At 46.2% G+C, this 17,951-nt stretch overlaps 1 protein-coding gene across 7 annotated transcripts in view; it reads left to right on the top strand.

The window, feature by feature from the left end:
- LOC135812254 (mucin-5AC-like) overlaps positions 1-17,951 on the top strand; it is a 127,846-nt gene that overhangs the window by 48,368 nt on the left and 61,527 nt on the right. The window contains exons 1-8 of one of the 7 annotated variants that reach the window (XM_065325600.1): positions 1,633-3,017; positions 6,069-6,791; positions 7,393-7,470; positions 8,854-8,952; positions 11,140-11,217; positions 12,604-12,696; positions 13,201-13,314; positions 16,357-17,655. The exons of 1 other annotated variant lie outside the window; for it this stretch is intronic. In XM_065325600.1, the coding sequence (XP_065181672.1) occupies positions 2,058-3,017; positions 6,069-6,791; positions 7,393-7,470; positions 8,854-8,952; positions 11,140-11,217; positions 12,604-12,696; positions 13,201-13,314; positions 16,357-17,289 (3,078 nt within the window). In that variant the 5' untranslated portion in view covers positions 1,633-2,057 and the 3' untranslated portion in view covers positions 17,290-17,655. Of the gene's footprint in view, positions 1-1,632; positions 3,018-6,068; positions 6,792-7,392; positions 7,471-8,853; positions 8,953-11,139; positions 11,218-12,603; positions 12,697-13,200; positions 13,315-16,356; positions 17,656-17,951 lie in introns of those variants that run through there. 5 more of the 7 variants (XM_065325601.1, XM_065325603.1, XM_065325602.1 and 2 more) reach the window with 5 other exon arrangements.

The raw sequence follows: 17,951 nt of genomic DNA on the forward strand, positions 1-17,951 counted from the left end.
GTAGAATTTTTGGTTGCACTGCCATGCATTGGTGAACTGAAGTGCTTTGTAGCCTGCAGCATGTGTTGGTACTGTTGTCCCGTTGCTGTATTACTATTTGTCGATCTGTGGTCTTTAGTACTCCAAGTATGTTGCTTTCTAGTGGACTTCTTGCATTAATCGCTTGGTTGCTATGGTGGTTGCTAAGGCCCATATTTAAAATTTGGCCGTTAAATTTGAATTTTGACGGTAACCCTAGGTTTTGTGGAGGGGGGCAATCAAGCAACTAGAAAATCTAAGCAATCTGAGCTTTTTTTCCCGTTGCCATGCTGGTTGCTATGGACGGCCGAAAACAGTGCATGTGCCATATCCTCAATGTAAAGACTATGCACGTATAGTGTGAATAGCACGGAACTTCAAAAGACCATAACTTTGGTATCCCTTGGAATTTTGACCTGAAATTTTCTCTGCAGTCTTGTAATATGTTGGTCTTTCAGATAAAACAGACTTTTGTACTTAAATCTCTCCCAAGTAAAACCACCTAAACTCCCTGAGTCTGTCTTGCCTGTCAGATGCCTTCTGCCCGAGGCTCTGCAGATGCGGGCTCCTCTTGAGTGGCGTTTGTCTGTGGACGCAGTCTTGCTGGATCTGGGTGACTAAAGTAGTCAGAGGTCTTCCTGGCTTGGCTGTGTTCGGTGGATTGAAGTAGAGTGCCATGGCTTGTTGCGGTGGTGTTCGTGGTGTGTCTTCGGGTGTGATATGGCATGTGATATGGCATGAATAAAATGCGTTGTGAATTCCAGTCGTTCGTTTGCATGGCCGGAATTCGTACATTTTGCTCATTCGAGAATTACAAAACCCAGTTCCAGAATTGTGTAAACGTGTAATCGAAAGCGCCCATTGTGACCCTTTGGCTTTGACTGACCGACTGACGGTCAGTTTCGGTGAGCGCCCATATCCTCACGGTTACGAACTAGAGTTTGCAGACCACTGAAAGAGAGCTCAGATAAAGGTCATCGTGTGGCACGTGGCGGGTTAGCGTCAACTAGTGCCAGCTGATACAGGGGGACTACTGAGCAAAATAATTGTAGTGAGCAGGGAGTCGTGTAAACCAGTCCCTGGCCTGGTACTGGTAGTGAGTGTAGTCTGCAGATCGAGCTCGCATGACAGCCGGCTAGCCTATCACGAGATTTCGCCATAGTCACACAGCTTATTGTAGGCTGTCACCTGGTCACGAGATTCAACCATGGTCGCAATCAAAGCAGATTGAAATGGACAACACGAGGACCTCGCATTACGGACTTCGCGATACGGTCATCAACTCTACTACTACTCGTACTACAGTGCAGGCAACTGAAATCCGATCCCCTTGCAGGGGCACCGCGCCGAGCAAGGGGGTCGGATTTCAGTTGCCAGCACTGTACAAATCATGGCATGATAGGTCTGTGTTTAGCGGATACGCAATAATGACTACAATCGACGACAACAACTAAATTACTAGTATCAGTTACGAAGTTTGTAAACCAATTGCCCACTTCAACACGTCTCAAAGTTCATTGTCCCTCCTGGCGTCGCTGACTCAGTGCAGACAATGCTCATGTTCTTCTAGTGGCATGGAGTGTAGTGTAATGAGTAGCATCATGTGATTCATGACAGAACTCTATCCCTAGGCATATCAATGTCTGTCTCCAGGTTTCTCCTTCCTACTCCCTACACTCACTCGCATTGATCTAACGTGTGTACTTGTATAAGAACCGCAGCCTGCCTGCTGTACCATTGACTCATGCATTCATGTATCGCTGCACTTGCTGGCTGCGCATCACTAACCCTTCCCCTTCTATGCCACAGTCCCCGCATGCACTGAACGCAGTACTGGGCACGCTGCTTCCGGTCGCTGCTGTGTGCACGCAGCACCGCCGTCCATTCCGCTCTCGGTCTTCTTTACTCAGTGATTCCCGATTGGAATCACCTCTTCGTTTCTGCTCTCCTTACAGTTAGTTGTGCTTTTCCGTGTCCGATAATGTTCCCCCTTTTGCAATAAACAGTCAGGCGAAACTACTCTAAGTAGCCACCGCTACATGGAGCTGGAAGCTTTGCCATTGATGAGAGAGTTGGGCCTGACAAATCAGGATATTGTTTTCTTGGGAGACGTACGAGTGAGGCAAGAAGATGAACTTGGTCGTGGCTCCGATGCCGCCGTATATCGGCTGACCTGGCAGGGAATTGATATCGCCCTGAAAGTTCTGCATCCCATTTTGATTGAGCCTGGTGTTCAGGACAGAGACAGGAAAATCCGTTCTTTCGGCCAAGAGGTCTTCCGTCTCAGTCGCATACACCATCCGAACCTGTGCCAATTGCTGGGCATTGCCAGAGTTGGGCAAAACGCTGCTCTTGCGTTGGAGTTGCTGACTTCGACGTTGGAAGAGTTGAGTATCGGTGAGGGTCGGGAGGATGGCTTGATGCTGATCGGCTACCTCTGCGACACGTCGGCTGGTATCAGATACCTGCACGTTCGTGGTATTCTCCATCGGGACCTCGCCCCAAAAAATGTGATGATCAAGAAGGGAGTCGCAAAGGTATGCGATTTTGGTATGGCTAAATTCGTACGTTTGGCATCCCCTCGTCAACAGCAGCAACAAGTCCAGGCGGCTCGAATGGACATGACCCGTTGCCCCGGAACTTTGGCCTTCATGCCGCCGGAGGCATTGGTAGAGCAACCTGACTATGATCGTCCGCTGGATATCTTCTCGTTCGGAGTTACGCTACTGGCTGTTATCACTGGTGTTATGCCAGGGATCGACCTGATCAATGCTCCGTCCGTTGTGATCGTGCGCGACGCCGCCAGTGGACGGGAAACGACGCAGGTGGTGGCGGAGACCAGACGGCGTGCTGCTTATCTACGGCGACTCCCTGATGACCACCCATTGAAGCCGCTGGCAATTCGCTGCCACTCCAACGAACCGAGCGAGCGAGCGACTGCCGAGGAAGTACACGAGGAGATGAAGCGAGTGTTACAGCTATTCACCAGTCTCTCGTCGGTAAGTAGTTTGTTGAAAGGATTTCTATTTTTGCATTTCAAAGTATCTTCTTGAGCCTGACTACAGTGCCTATTTAGCGATGTAATGAAGAAGTGATGGCCAAGCGTTCCTGATTGTATGTGGAGGATAAGCGAAATCACTTGTGATGCATTTCTTTGTAGGTAGGTGTAGTTTGACGGAGTCCGCGACCAGGCTCCAGCAAGCCTCAAGCGCAAGCTCCTGTACTTTGTGTTGCAATCCAACAGGGTTCGCAGAAAGTGCGAAAAATCGTGAAAATGGTGACGAATTGGGTTCTCCAAATTGCCCGTCTATCCCTGAGTCAACCACGTCAATACACACGAGAGTGTGGTTGCATTTTTGTTGCGTTACAAGTACAAAAATCAATGTATTATGTAAGGACAGTGAAGATGGGAGAGGTGGTTGTTGTTCCTCTGCTAGACCTTGTAGTCTGGAGATGTACTTGTTGTATGGTCACCTGTCCTTCTCCTGCACTGCACGTCATGTATACTTGGTGTGGGCATGCCATGTCTTGCCTGGATACTGCACTGCACGTCATGTATACTTGGTGTGGGCATGCCATGTCTTGCCTGGATACTGCACTGCACGTCATGTATACTTGGTGTGGGCATGCCATGTCTTGCCTGGATACTGCACTGCACGTCATATACTTGTTGTGGGCATGCCATGTCTTGCCTGGATACTGCACTGCACGTCATGTATACTTGGTGTGGGCATGCCATGTCTTGCCTGGATACTGCACTGCACGTCATGTATACTTGGTGTGGGCATGCCATGTCTTGCCTGGATACTGCACTGCACGTCATGTATACTTGGTGTGGGCATGCCATGCCTTGCCTGGATACTACACTGCAGTACTGTTCTCTGAAATCCAGTCACATCCCTCAAGTACGCGCCGGGCGTTGCGCACCCCTAGACCTGAGAACACTGGGCTGCGAAATGGTGCAAGACGCAAACTTGAGTGACTCTACTGGATTTCATTGCGCTACACTGTAGAACCTAGGCTGCGTTTACATGAACACTTTCAACCCTCTAGAGTTCAACCCTTGGTGAAAGTCTGTACGTTGTAAGAAAAATGGCGGGTGTTTACATGAAGACAGTTACTGATATGCCTCGGAAAGTCCATGGCTAGAGTCCAGTATGGTCACGTGATATGTTTTCACACAACATTTACCTATGCAGTACTGTTGAAATCTGGAGCAACATACACACAGAAGTATTGTAGTACTAGTTCTTGTTTTCAAACCTCCCCCCCCCCCCCCCCCCCGTAGGGAATTGTTGAAATCAACCCGGGTTGAATTTTCAACCCTGGTCAAGCGCAATACGTTATGTAAAACGCACCAATCAGTCTGTGTTCAAGCCGGACTAAAACGCCTCTTGTAATGTCCTGTCTGGACCTGGGTGTTACACAATAGTCTGCTGTCTATAGCAACGAAGTGTCCTTGCGGGACGTGACTGTTACACATAATCTCCGGTGAATAATGAACCGACAGTGCAGGCAGCCGATTATGTGTTGCTTGCTAGTGTCCTGTGCTGCTGCCATGCCTTCATGTTTGGTGGGGACATCACAGTGTCAGAGGGTGTCCTTGCTAGTGCAGTGCAGATATTGCTGATTTTATCTTACTTCCAATTATTCAGGGAATGTAATCCCGTGAGGAAACATTATTCCGGCATAATTCGTACGTGCAGCGTATGATGTCATATCGCCATGCTTTCTGTAGGGGTGTGTTGTTTGCTGGGTACCTTTTTGTCTTGTGCACTGCATGGAGTACTCATACGGAAATGCAGCCCTACCTAGCGTAAATCTTGGCTTGAGTTTAGCTTTCCTGCTGGACCCAGTATTCCACTGCCCGGCATGCAAGTCCGTCTGGGGCTGCTAGTCATGACTCGCTTGTACGTGGACAGTATGTCCTTATCGCGGTCACTTATATCACTGCTCCCAGCATTACAGCTGCTTGGAAATACTGTTCCGCCAGCCAATGTGTCCCAATAATCATTTGGTTTCAGCCCTGCGGCCCGTATGTCCCACTTGGTATGCCTGATAGGTTTTGTTTATCTGGTGCTTGTCTACATGACAAGTATGCGTTACAACTTGCCTGTGTATCTGATGCTAGTCTACGCGGCAAGTATGCGTTATAACTTGCCTAATATTGCCTGCTGAATTCCTAGTCTAGAGAGAATTGCAGGGTTCTTTCATTAGAAAATTATCAAAATGAGTGTGTCTTATGTCCTGTTCTGTTCCATTGAAGATAATCTCGGGGTGACATCGCGATATCCTTATTCCTAAAGTGTCTTATGGCATAAGACACCTTAGGACATAAGACCCAATATGCCGCACCACCACATTGGGCTTTTGGCCGATCCAAACTCTGCACTCACATCACCATCACCACAGCGAGGACAATTCCGGTATATAGATTGATATTGACAATGACCTTCCAGACAGCTGATTCGCACCTCCTGAGCTCATCAGTGGAGGCATATGATGTGGAATGAAAGAACAAAAAGTATAGACTGATTTTTATAGGGCTAAATTGGCCTAATTGCGCTCATTCTGCATAGAAACGTGGCATACCCTAAGTGACAAAAGTGATAACAAGGTCCGGTGATAACGACAAGCGCTCATGGCTGGGACAGGAACATGTGGCACGTGTGAAAAGGGGCCGCAAAAAACAGCAGTCAGTCTAACACCAGAAAAGTTTTTTATTGCATGTGCCACAAATACAAAGATACTGTGGCTGACTGTACTTGTCCCATAGTGACGTGACGGGGAACGAGCGACGAAGCGAACGCGGCAGACCCAGAGGCCCCTGAGGCAATCACTGTCCTTTGTCTTTGTTTTCCCTAGAGGTGTACTGGTAATTCATTACGTTTTTCTTCCATATACGTATGTCCTGACTGAATATATTTCGGTGTGCATTTTCCTCTGTGTGCTGTTGGTGGGTTGGTATTGCGTCGTGTGAGTGGTGTTGTGCTGTTGGTATGTCATGTGTGGGGTTGCTGTGTCACCGCCACCCCCTGTGTTCATTACAGCCTCATCTTTCCAACATACCACCATCTGTTGTACGTCGTCTGGACTCTATCTCCGAACAGCTAATCCAGCAAGCTACATCGATCACTGCGTTGTCGGTACGCAGTGATACGCTAGAGGAACAGCTTACAGCGGCCATTACCAACAACCAGACCACCACACAACATCAACTGACTGAAACACAACAACAACTGACTGCTACTCAACAACAACTTACAGCTGCCATTACCACCAACCGGACAACAACTCAACAACAACTTACTGCCATTACCAACAACCAGACCACCACACAACAACAACTGACTGAAACACAACAACAACTGACTGCTACTCAACAACAACTTACAGCTGCCATTACCAACATCCGGACAACAATTCCACAACAACTGACTGCAACACGTGAGCAGGTATCCACAGTTCAAGACGAACAGAGTTCAGCAACGCAACGACTTACTGCACATCTGGAGACTATTGCTGAAAACCAGACCATGACGCAACAACAACTGACTGCTACTCAACAACAACTGACTGCTACTCAACAACAACTGACTGCTACTCAACGCACTATACACAACGAACAAACCACCACAAACCGCCGAGTACAAACTCTCGGCGACCAGCTGCGTGATACGAACGAACAGACTTTCCGACAGATGACAACGTTGACGGACCAAATTTCGGTGGTTTCTGGCCAGCTAACAACGATGTCTGCATCCACCCATCAGGTATGAATCTTAAATCCCAGAAATAAAACGCTAGTTAATATTTGAAAAGGCGGTGAGGTACCAACAGTTTATGGATTGCAATAAACAGAATAGCTGAATATCTTTATCAGATTGACTGTTCATCCTGAATGAAAATTTTGAACAAGACACTCCGTTTACATTGATAAAAACTGGTTGCAGCATGTGACCCATGTTACTGGTGCTTTCGATTCTTCAGCCTCAGATGGACCCACACGATTTTGCAATAAATCCTATCGTTAGATGGAAGTCCTTGATCAGTCACTGTAGACCATAGATTGGTGAAGGCTCCTAGTGGCTGAAGTAGTTTGCAGAAGCAGACACCAACCCAAACATGAGGACATGCTGGACTTGTTGTGGAAGATAAGGAAATCAGACAACTGCAATCTGTGCCAGCAATCAAGTTTATAATTATGGTGGGCTGGACTATAGTGTATTGAACTTTTCTGTAACTTGGCTTGACGGAAATTGATGTGTGACTGACTACAGGGGTTGACGTTATTGTGTGTGGATGCGCTCACATCATGTCTGTGTGTGTGTGTGTGTGTTTGCGTGTGTGTCTCTGTGTCTCTGTGTGTGTCAGCTGCAGATAAGGCCTACCACTGCACCCGAAAGCCTGTCAAGTTCTGTTTCTGCCACTGACTCAGCTACAACAGCTGTGGTAAGTTGAGCAACAGTTTTCTCTGTAATGCCAGTTATACACTAGGCCAGTTTGTCGGCCAATGCTTCGACACCGACTACAACATGAAATAGGCGGACTGTGTCTGAAGAGTCGGACTACCTATTCAAAACACAACAGTGAGCTATTTCACTTGTAAACCAATCTGTGCACACACATACAAATTGCACACAGCCACACTAGAGAGTGGTAGATGCCATAGCGGAGATGTGATCGTTTCTACAAGCTACAGGGTCAAAAGTATGAAAGACTTGTTCACAGTCTGCACCGACACTCTCTGCTGTCATGGCGAAATTCCTTGTTGGAGGCCCGCTCCAACACGTGAAAGCACTCAATATCAGCGAATCTTTGGGTGAAATATCGATCCTGTGATACTTGGCCGAAAAATCATAGAAGATTTATCAGAATCTTGTGCGACAACGGATTTCACACCAGGTGATTATCGCCCTGATTCTGAAGCATTTTCTCGTATGATTCCATGTCAGGCGGGAAATTGTACTACACTTCCCGTTTTGTACGGTAGCACGGTTGCATTCTCGTTTCTGACAATCATACTGGACGCCGTTAATCAGCGTCATGAGTGTCCTGTCGCTTTTAACGGCGTGTTACGTCGCGCCCTTTCGAATGTGAGCTAATCTTTATCACCCGCCATGTTACCCCTAAACCTGATTGCAGGTAGTAAAATTCATAATGCCCTCCCTGACATGCACCACCCTATAATTGTACCTCTAAACCCTTCACATAACCGGGTATCCTCTAGAATCCAGTCCGACATGCGGTCAGTATCAGGTATCAAACTTTTAAGTGAACATATTATATCCAAAGAGTGTGTTGCTCCCTACATGGGAGCTCGCGGTTTTCCTGCCGACTTGAATTCTCATTTGACTGACTCACGACTCCCCCAGCCTACTCAAGCTCAACTGATGAGGGCTGAATTCCCCAAAACAATGTTAGTTGAGCAGGAGTGGTGCTTTCTTGCAGGTTTACCGAGTGGACGGTTCGATGGACTTCTCGTGTGCTCTGGATGGCAGTCGTGAGTCAGTCAAGTTAGAATTCAAATCGGCAGGAAAACCGCGAGCTCCCATGTAGGGAGCAACACACTCTTCCCCTACTAACGCCAAAGTCGCACCAACCTCTTCTTCACATAATATATCCAGCATGTTTTGTATTATTTACTTGTATAATCATGCGAATGAACTTTTTGTTTGTGTGTGTGTATGTGTGTGTGTGTGTGTGTGTGTGTGTGTGTATGTGTGTATGTGTTTGCATGTGCGTGTGTGTGTGTGTTTCTGTGTGTGTCTGTGCCGGTGTGTGTGTTTCTGTGTGTGTGTGTGTGTGTGTCTGTGCCGGTGTAACAAACTGCAGGTACCTGTCTCTAGTCCCATTGCTGCACAAGATAGCCGCTCAAGTTCAGCTTCTGCCACTGCCCTTGCCCTTGCCCCTGCTTCTCCTACAGCAACGAGAGTAAGTTGAATGACATAACCAACATGTATTTTGTAAAGCTGTGTTCACAACTGACGCGTGGACGCGGTACTCTTGCGGTTCATGCGTGCCCAAACCCGAGCTCAGGCGTTCACAAAAAACAGCAATCCGAGTCGTATTTAGCGCATTCAACACCTTCGAGTACTGATTCTTGACCGCGCCAGTCAATGTGACTGGCATGTACGCTGGTACGCGCCTGATACGCGCTGAAAATTCCAGCATGTTGAGATTTCCATTTCGGCGTTTTTCCGTGGCGCTCCAAAAGCCAGCAAAATACACACGAACGAGTGGTTTCACGCGTACATGCGCCAGTTGTGAAGACAGCTAAAGTTATCGAACATTAGGATTCGATGTCGTTTAACGACCAAATATCCGCATGAGTCCAAATTTGCTATTATTTTGCCCAAATTTGGCTCTTTTTATCCCAGATTATGCCTCATTCCCTCACTGTGACAGTTTGGTGCAGTTTGGTGCAACGTTTCTAGTGCAACAAGCACCTCATGAATATTGGATAGCTACGTCAGTCAGTGTTGTTCTTCATGGATAGATACATTGTCATTCGCCATGCTTTTGCCCACAAACCAGCTAGTCCGAAGGCCATGCTAGGCATTGCTTAACCAGATAGTGGAAACCACTTTGGCGGTAAATGTAGAAAAGTTGGATGATCCCACACCGGAGCTCGCGTTTTGGTGGATGATGAAGTTTGTACAGTGGACACCAACCCAAACATGAGGGCCTGCTGGATTTCTCAGGGTTCTCGATAAAGCGACATAGCGCGGCACTACGCCCTCTTGCACTTCCCCCTTTCAGAGAGAATGCTCCAACCTTTAGATTGCGATCGCCACCTTTTTATATGCATTATAATTACACATCCTGTTTTAGCACAGCAGAGAATGGAGGCACAAGATGGCGGTAAAACTCACTAAATTGTGGGACAGATGATCCACGCAACCCCCCCCCCCCTTCATTTTTGTTTCCGCTATAACACTGCTTATTTTGGAAGATTAGGACGTCAGACAACTGCAATCTGTGCCTGCAATGAGGTTTATAATAGGGCTTGAAAGTCCTACGTCACAGCATAGCAACAATTTCAAAAATTCAAAAACTGGATCCTCATGGATACAGTGTTTGTATGGACCTAAGCACATTTCAAGCAGTCTTACTCACAGCAAGGTGATATAGCCGGTAAAATTTACTGGTTTGGCTGATGAGGATAGGGGTGACAACTGGTGGCGAAGAAAAAGTCACACCTGCATCAGACAGCAGTGGGTTGCTATTAGAGCTGAGCCGGGTAGCATTTTCTTCGGGGAACCGGGTTCGGTAAGTTATCCACGGGTAGCACGGGTACCCGATCGGGTAATGTTTCCATGGTAACACCACAATGCACCCCTTCCCCTACACACGGGGTAGACATGCGGAGTGTTACATGAATTTGTGCACCTACGCTGTACATGATGTCATCTGCGACTTCGAGTATTATTATGTACCCGAGGTCCTCACGAGTAGCACGGGTACCCAACTACTCGTGTATACAACTAGTTAACTAATTCTGATGTGAACTTACTACTCCCGGGCCGTTTTGATGTCATCACGTTCAAGCCCTACTATGCCGGGCTTGATCATAGTGTATTGAACTACCGTATTTCCCCGTAAGTTAGTACGTACTAACTTTCGAACTTAGCAGCCACATGAGTACTAACTTTCGGGGGTGGTACTATCTTTCGGGGAGTACTTTTTTATCGGGGGTAAATGACACGCAGTGGGAAGCCGGCGCAATTCTAGTGTCCGTGCATATCATGTATGTACTGTACAGTGTCTGTACATGTAGGACGGGTACGAACTTACTATCTTTCGGGGGGAACTGTCTTTCGAGGTGATAACCTCGGCAGTGGAAAGTGTATTTTTCATTGGGGAGAACTAACGTACCGGGAAATACGGTATTCTGTAGCTTGGCTTGAAGGAGATTGATGTACGACCAACTGCTGGGGTTGATGTTTTTTGGTTCGCGTGTATGAATGTATGCGTGCCTGTCGGCATGTGCACACACTATCATAATGTGTGTGTGTGTGTGTGTGTGTGTGTGTGTGTTTGTGTGTGTGTGTGTGTGTTTGTGTGTGTGTGTGTGTGTGTTTGTGTGTGTGTGTGTGTGTGTGTGTGTATTTCCATCAGCTGCAGGTTATGCCTACCACTGCGCCAGAAAGCCTGTCAAGTTCTGCATCTACCACTGCCTCTGCTACAACAGCTACGGTAAGTTGCGCAACATTTTTCTCTGTACTGCCGGTTTCACACTGGTCTGATTTATCAGCCCATGCTTCTACATGGACTCTGACATGAAATCGTTGAACTGTGGGACGAGTGTGACTACCTGTTCACACACACAACTGAACAGTGACCTAATTCAGGGCTGTCTGTGCACATACATACAAGTTTTACACAGCCACACTAGAGAGTGGTAGACGTCAGAGCGGATATGTGATCGTTTCTATATACACAAGCTACAGGGTCAAAAGCATGAAAGGGGTAGTTCACAATCTGCACCGATACTCTCTGCTGTCATGTTGAAATTCCTTGTTGGAAACCCGCTCCAACATGTGAAAGCACTAAAAACCGGCCGACCTTATGTCCAATATCTACCCTGCCATACTTGGCCGAAAAATCATATGATAAGAAAATCCAAAGGATCAGTCGGGGAAGGGAACTGCCTGAAAACAGAAAAAAACGCCAGACACACCAGGACTCAAACCCGGGACTTTGCTTGTCATGAGCAATGCCCTAACCACTGAGCTATGGGACCAGGCTGAACCTAGAAGGCACTGACAAGTTTTTCACTCCAAAGGCAGCTCACAAAAAGTGCTACACATACTGATGGCACTTGGGTCTTTTCCCCTTTGGAGTGAAGAACTTGCCAGATGAAGGGTAGTTGGCCGTAGCCAGATGTGAACCGAATAACGAGTGAGGTATGGAAGCAAGGACTGAGAACAGAGTGTCTCAGATAGAATAGGTGCGCGAGCGGGTAGCAGCAATAGGCAATGATGCAGAACCACTGGGGACCGTCAGATTAATTTTCCTGGTCCAAGCCAGCCGGGAAAAAACCCTAGCGCAGGCGGCAGCAGTGAGGGAAAAATCCGGGTGTAAATTCCCAATTGCGATTAGGCATTATGTAGGCATGGCAAGCACATCACAGCAAAAAGTGATAGAAAAGTAATAAAAAATATGCACAGAAATGAAGGGTGGGACGGCAGGGACGCTGGTGAGACTCAAAACTAACTGAAGAAGTCAGGAAAAGAAACGACGATATAGAACACACCAGATGCCATATATGCAACTGAAAATGTTTCGCGAGAAATCATTTCAGAAATACAACTTTTCCAAGTCCATCATAGTTTGTGAATTTCAGGGGTGTTGGCCGTTGGGCAGTTCAATAGCCAATTGAGTTCTGTTCCCAAGATTCCTTTTGAGTTTTTCCCTCCCCTCTCCCGGGGAGACCCAAGTGACCAATCTTTGAAAGTGAGAAAGGACAGTCCAGTACAGGACCGTGTGTGTGTGTGTGTGTTTGTGTGTGTGTGTGTGTGTGTGTGTGTGTTTGTGTGTGTGTGTGTGTGTGTGTTTCTGTGCCGGTGTGTTCAACTACAGGTACGTATTTCTAGTCCCATTGCTGCACAAGACAACCGCTCAAGTTCAGCTTCTGCCCCTACCCCTGCCACTGCTTCTGCTACAGCAACGAGAGTAAGTTGAACGACATACCTCTGTTGTACGATATCCAACAGAGTCAATGTCAGTAGGGACCAAAACATCCGAACAAGACAAATATTAATAATTATGCTATTTTGATCTAAAATGGCTCCTTTTTTTATCCCAGATTGTGTCTCGTTGACCCACTGTGACAGTTTGGTGCAGTTTGGTGCATAGTTTCCAGTGCACCAAGAACCTCATGAATATCGGATAGCTATTTGAGTCACAGCACGAGCTCCTGTGTAAGGAGCAGCCAACCTTCCTATACAATTTTACCCAAAGTCAATAGCACTATGTCATGCTTACATATACTTTCATTCCACTTTGTGTTGCATGATATAGGGTTCACCTCACTTGTTTTTCACCTCAATCCTGATGATGGCTCCTGGCCGAAAATTTAATTGAAATATTCACGTAACTTACATGTACTAGTAAAATAAATCAATGATATTGTATAATTTTGAGGCATTATGGATATTGTATCTCTGATCCTTTCAGGCTGAAGCTACAGCAGCTGCAAGCACAGCTGTTTCATCCATTGATAGAGGATATCATGTCTTACCTGCGATGCCAACCCCAACACAGATTGCGAACATCAAGAAGCGCAGAAAGGTAAGATTGGATGAGTCTATTTTGTTTTAATTTTAGAACTTTCAGTAGCAAGTTCAGGCAATATCGATTAGATTGTTTTGGAATATGTCTGGTTAGTCCATACCCTTTCCTTTCCCCAGTGACAATCTTACAAATGTACTTAAAAATTACGAAAATTGTGATGGATATTGCGGATAATCACTCCTAATTCTCAGCTCATACGCGGTGTTTAATGTCAATACGCGGCCATTGTGTGGTGTACGCATAGTGAAACCAATGCGTCTACAGCCACTCACTAGACATCTCTGCATGGTGCTAACAAATTACTGATTACATTGAATGACATCGCGTACAATCACTTTCCACCATGGGAAGCATAGCACAGCCTATGCCAATATATTTTTATTTTCTGAATAGGAAAAACCCAACCAGTGTCTGCCCCAGGGCCGGTTCAGCGATTCGGTTTGGGGGTGCTTAGACCCGTTAAGGTAGCCCAATACCAAAACTGGTGTGGAGATTGGTCTTTTTTAATTTGTTTAATAACACTACATAGATGTATGGAGCAAGTAATGACGATTTTTTAGGGGGGGGGGGGGGGGAGTATTTTGGCATCATCTTCCAGTATGCCGCTCTGATATTACGGAAAGGTTGTGTCATTTCTCCATAGTTAGTCTCGAGTGGAGAGCCAAGGATTACTTTTTAAGAAGAAAAGAGGACCAAGGAGCCTTCACCTTCCCCTCCGATGGTATTTCTATAACTTAGAACCTTCCAAACTGGAAGGCTGTTGGAGTGTGCGTCCAAGATGTACTAGAGCTGATTGACAGTTAGGTGTAGAACGTCTGTACTGTTGGTCAGTGTCGTGCAATGTTATCACATGACCTGATTGTAAGGTAATTGGTGGGTTAGTGGATATTACAGCGTTACTTCTAGCTCAATGGTCCTCTTTTCTTCTTATAAATTTCTCCATAGGGTCTACTTTGCTAGATAGCTTTGAATAGACTAATATCATGCTCTAATTCCTGCAGATAGGCCACCTGTACAGAGAAATATGTCTAAACAACAAATTACAGTTTTGTACGTAAATAGACAAAATGGAGACGAAAAGGTAACATAAACCCAACTATGATTTTTTTGTCCTTTTCAGTCGAGGGCACTTTTGTACTTCAAGGTGATAATTATGCTCTAGCGGGCAACAGCAATAGGCGCATACAAACCGAGTGTACAGTGCGCATTGTTCTTACATGTATAATGATGAAAGCAAAGCATTGTTCATGCACCTATGATCCAGACAGTATAGCGTCGCAGTCGTAAAAAGATTACCACTATCATTTACGACTTCCCGTGCAGCAGCCACACTTGAACGTAACCCGGCTCAAACCCTCTCTGGCTCTGTAAACGTTGCACCAGCTTCACATAAGTTGCAGTGCATGTGAAAAGGGTGCTAAGCTGCACTTGACTGAAACAGACAAGAGCTGATTTTGAAGTTTGAACTTGCCCTCAGTGTTGGCTAAAGACCGTGCATATAAAACCACCACCAAAGTATTTGAACGGTCTCTGCCGGGATGACAGCTACACCATAGCTCAATGGTTAGAGCATCGCTGGCCTAGAGCGAAGGTCCCTTGTTCGAGTACTGATACAGTCAATATATTTGTTCAAACGTATTCTTCAGACTAATCAGGCGAACTACTCTGCATCAATCTGAAAGCGAGAAAAACACATAGCTGGAAATGTGTTACCATTTGGTCTACATTTTGTCCATATCCATCCGAAGAAACAATTTATGTCCATTTATGTGCATTTTTTCCATGCGTGCATTTGTGTTATGTGAGTGTGTCTGTGGGGGGGGGGGGGGGGGGGGGAGGGTTGGTGAGTGTGTGTGTAGTGTGTGTGGGGGTGTGAGTGCGGGTGTGAGGGTGTGTGTGGGGGTGTGAGTGCGGGTGTGAGGGTGTGTGTGGGTGCTTCTGTGTATGTGATTGTTTGTACTTGGTCCGCGTCAGCATTATTGTCGTTCATATTTTAGCTTTGTTTTATGTCGCTAATGCTCACTTGGCAGCCCATTTCATCCCAATTTTGGTTAGCAAGTTAGTTTACTAGTACCTGAAATGTCTAGCTAGAGTTCGAGTGGATTTCGAGAGCGACTGGCGGGTGATTCTGATTGATACCTCACCGCATCAAAATAGATCATCTTGTTACATTGCGCAGGCAAGAGCAGCGCGACGCACAAGAAAGTAATCGGCTACTCAGAATCAGTTCTATTTTACAAAACTGCCAACATCGCTCACCTCAGGGATCGCTCGCCACGCAGAGATCGCAGTGCCCTCACCTCCAGCTCAACACTCAGAGTATCCAGTGCATCGTGGAGATTTGAAGCAATGTAAGCGTCGTCGTCGTTCAAAATAAAATCTTGCAAAGAACGGCGACTGATTTGAAACACACAGGTAGTCTTGCTGTCCACGCGAAGTCCTATACAGAAAGCGCCCATCACGATCGACTTCCTTTTAGAAAATAGCCGGATAGAGGAGAGGAAGAGAGATGAGCTTGCGAAAGCGAGAGTCGATCCCGAGCAAACATATTATTTTGTCACCAGCGCCGAGAGCAGCGACGAGGAAGACCAAGAAAAGTATGAACCCGTCCTTGCACAATAAATTCCTCATGGCTGGTTATCATTCTATACCTTACCTTCCATCATACTAAGTTTTATCACCTCAAGTGCACGCGTTGTTGTCCTAAGTCTAAGTTCAAATTGTCGAAAGATATGTGACAATATCGATGACGCGGACCAAGTATTATGAATGTGTGTGTATTGTGTGTGTATGTGTATGATTGTGGGTGTGCGTGTGTGTGAGTGGGAGCTTCTGTGTATGTGAATGTTTGTATTATGAATGTAGGAATATGCGAGTGTGTGTATGAGAGTGTTTGTTTGTATGTGTGTATATTTATGGTTATGCAGCTTAGCCGTTTAACGGCAGCTATATGTCAAGGTCAAGGTGTGTTTATGTGTGTGTTTGTGCGTATGTGTGTGTTTTGGTGTATGTGTGTGTATGTGGTTCTCCTTTCTCAAGCAGTGGAACAAGATAATAGGAGGAAAGCGATTATTTAATTTTTGGAATACTTCACATTCGGAAGTACCACAGCATAGCAAACATGCCAGGCTTGCCACGTACAGTGACAAACTGGTTGCTGTGTGGTATGATGGTGTGAACGTCACCAAGATCATGCAAACATCAGACCTGCAGACATGGCACAGTATTGACCTACCAAGTGAATACAGTAAGCTGGCTGCCCCATCACTGGCATCCCATGGTGGTATGCTGTACATGCACTGTGGAACCTACACTAAGAGCACCAACACACTGGTGCGCTCTATTCTGCAGTACTGCGACACACCAGATAACAGTAATGGCAGACGCAGTGGAGGCAGTGGTGGTGGTGGTCGGTGGACTAAACTTACGAACGTCCAGCATTTTCGCCATTACTGGTGTACTCCACATGCTTGTCATGGTTCTATTTCTCTATATGGTAGCTACGATGGTGAAACATATCACAATCATGTTAGTACCTATTCTCTAGCTAGCAAGCAGTGGAGCTCTTCTTCACCACCCAATGCTAGCCTAGTATTACCTTCATTACCACAACCATGCATCAACGCATCACTCGTCTCATTCCCTGATTCACTGTACTTAGTTGGTGGTACTACTGGTTGTTTCTTCAAACACCATGATGGTAGGTGGGTGTCCACCACTCCACCTGATGGTGTTGAGCTGAAGTTTAGTGCAGCATGCGCGCTTTCTGACCATTGCATGGTTATTTGCCCCCACACTCCTACTAAGTGTGTTGTACATGATATTTCATCTGGTCAGGTCTATCCACTACCAGCTATGCCACAGGAGAATTTTTACACTCCATCACTCACACTGTTCGGCAGTACCCTGGTACTCAGTGTAGCTGGACCTGGCAGTGCTGCTGCTCTGTACACACTGGATATGAGTGTGTGAGTGTAGTAGGTTACTAACTACAGTCAATCACTGATGATAACTACAGTATGCAAACTGTACTGCTTTTCACTTTCTTTCTATCATCAGAAAGTTGCTAATCTTTGTTTTCACATCTGTCTGGTTGTCACGTAATTGTCTAGTTGTACACTGCCTCATCCCCTGTAAAATATACCCAGATTGGTTAAGTGATTATTACTCTTACCTCTATAGTCACGTCCCAACTTACCCATTCTTTCCTTGATGCCTCCACCGCAGGAATGTGAATTATTAACTGAAAACGATTTTATATTGTGCGTCCTCCCCTGAGGCTGCTATGTTCTAATCTCTGTTTCTGACATTGAGCACTTTCTGCTGCTCGGGGATCAACGGATTTGTTGATTAGGTGTGTGGATTGTTATGACTGTATGCTTTGAGGACAAGGGTGGGTTGGGGGGGGGGGGGGGGGGGGATTGTGGAGTTGCATCATGCATGGTTTCCATAGTCGGAGTAGCATATGTTCAAGAAGCTGTTCAGTGAGCATCTGATACTAATGCTTGTCTGCATGTTTTGTACTTTGCATTTCTGATATCCATAACAAAACCATGTCTGGTTTCTTGAAAAGAGAGACACAAAGACAGACCGATACAAAGGCAGAGCTAGAGACTAAAGGCCGATTCACACTT

The sequence above is a fragment of the Sycon ciliatum genome, chromosome 3 (assembly GCF_964019385.1).
Source record: "Sycon ciliatum chromosome 3, ocSycCili1.1, whole genome shotgun sequence".
NCBI classification, from domain to species: Eukaryota; Metazoa; Porifera; class Calcarea; order Leucosolenida; family Sycettidae; genus Sycon; species Sycon ciliatum.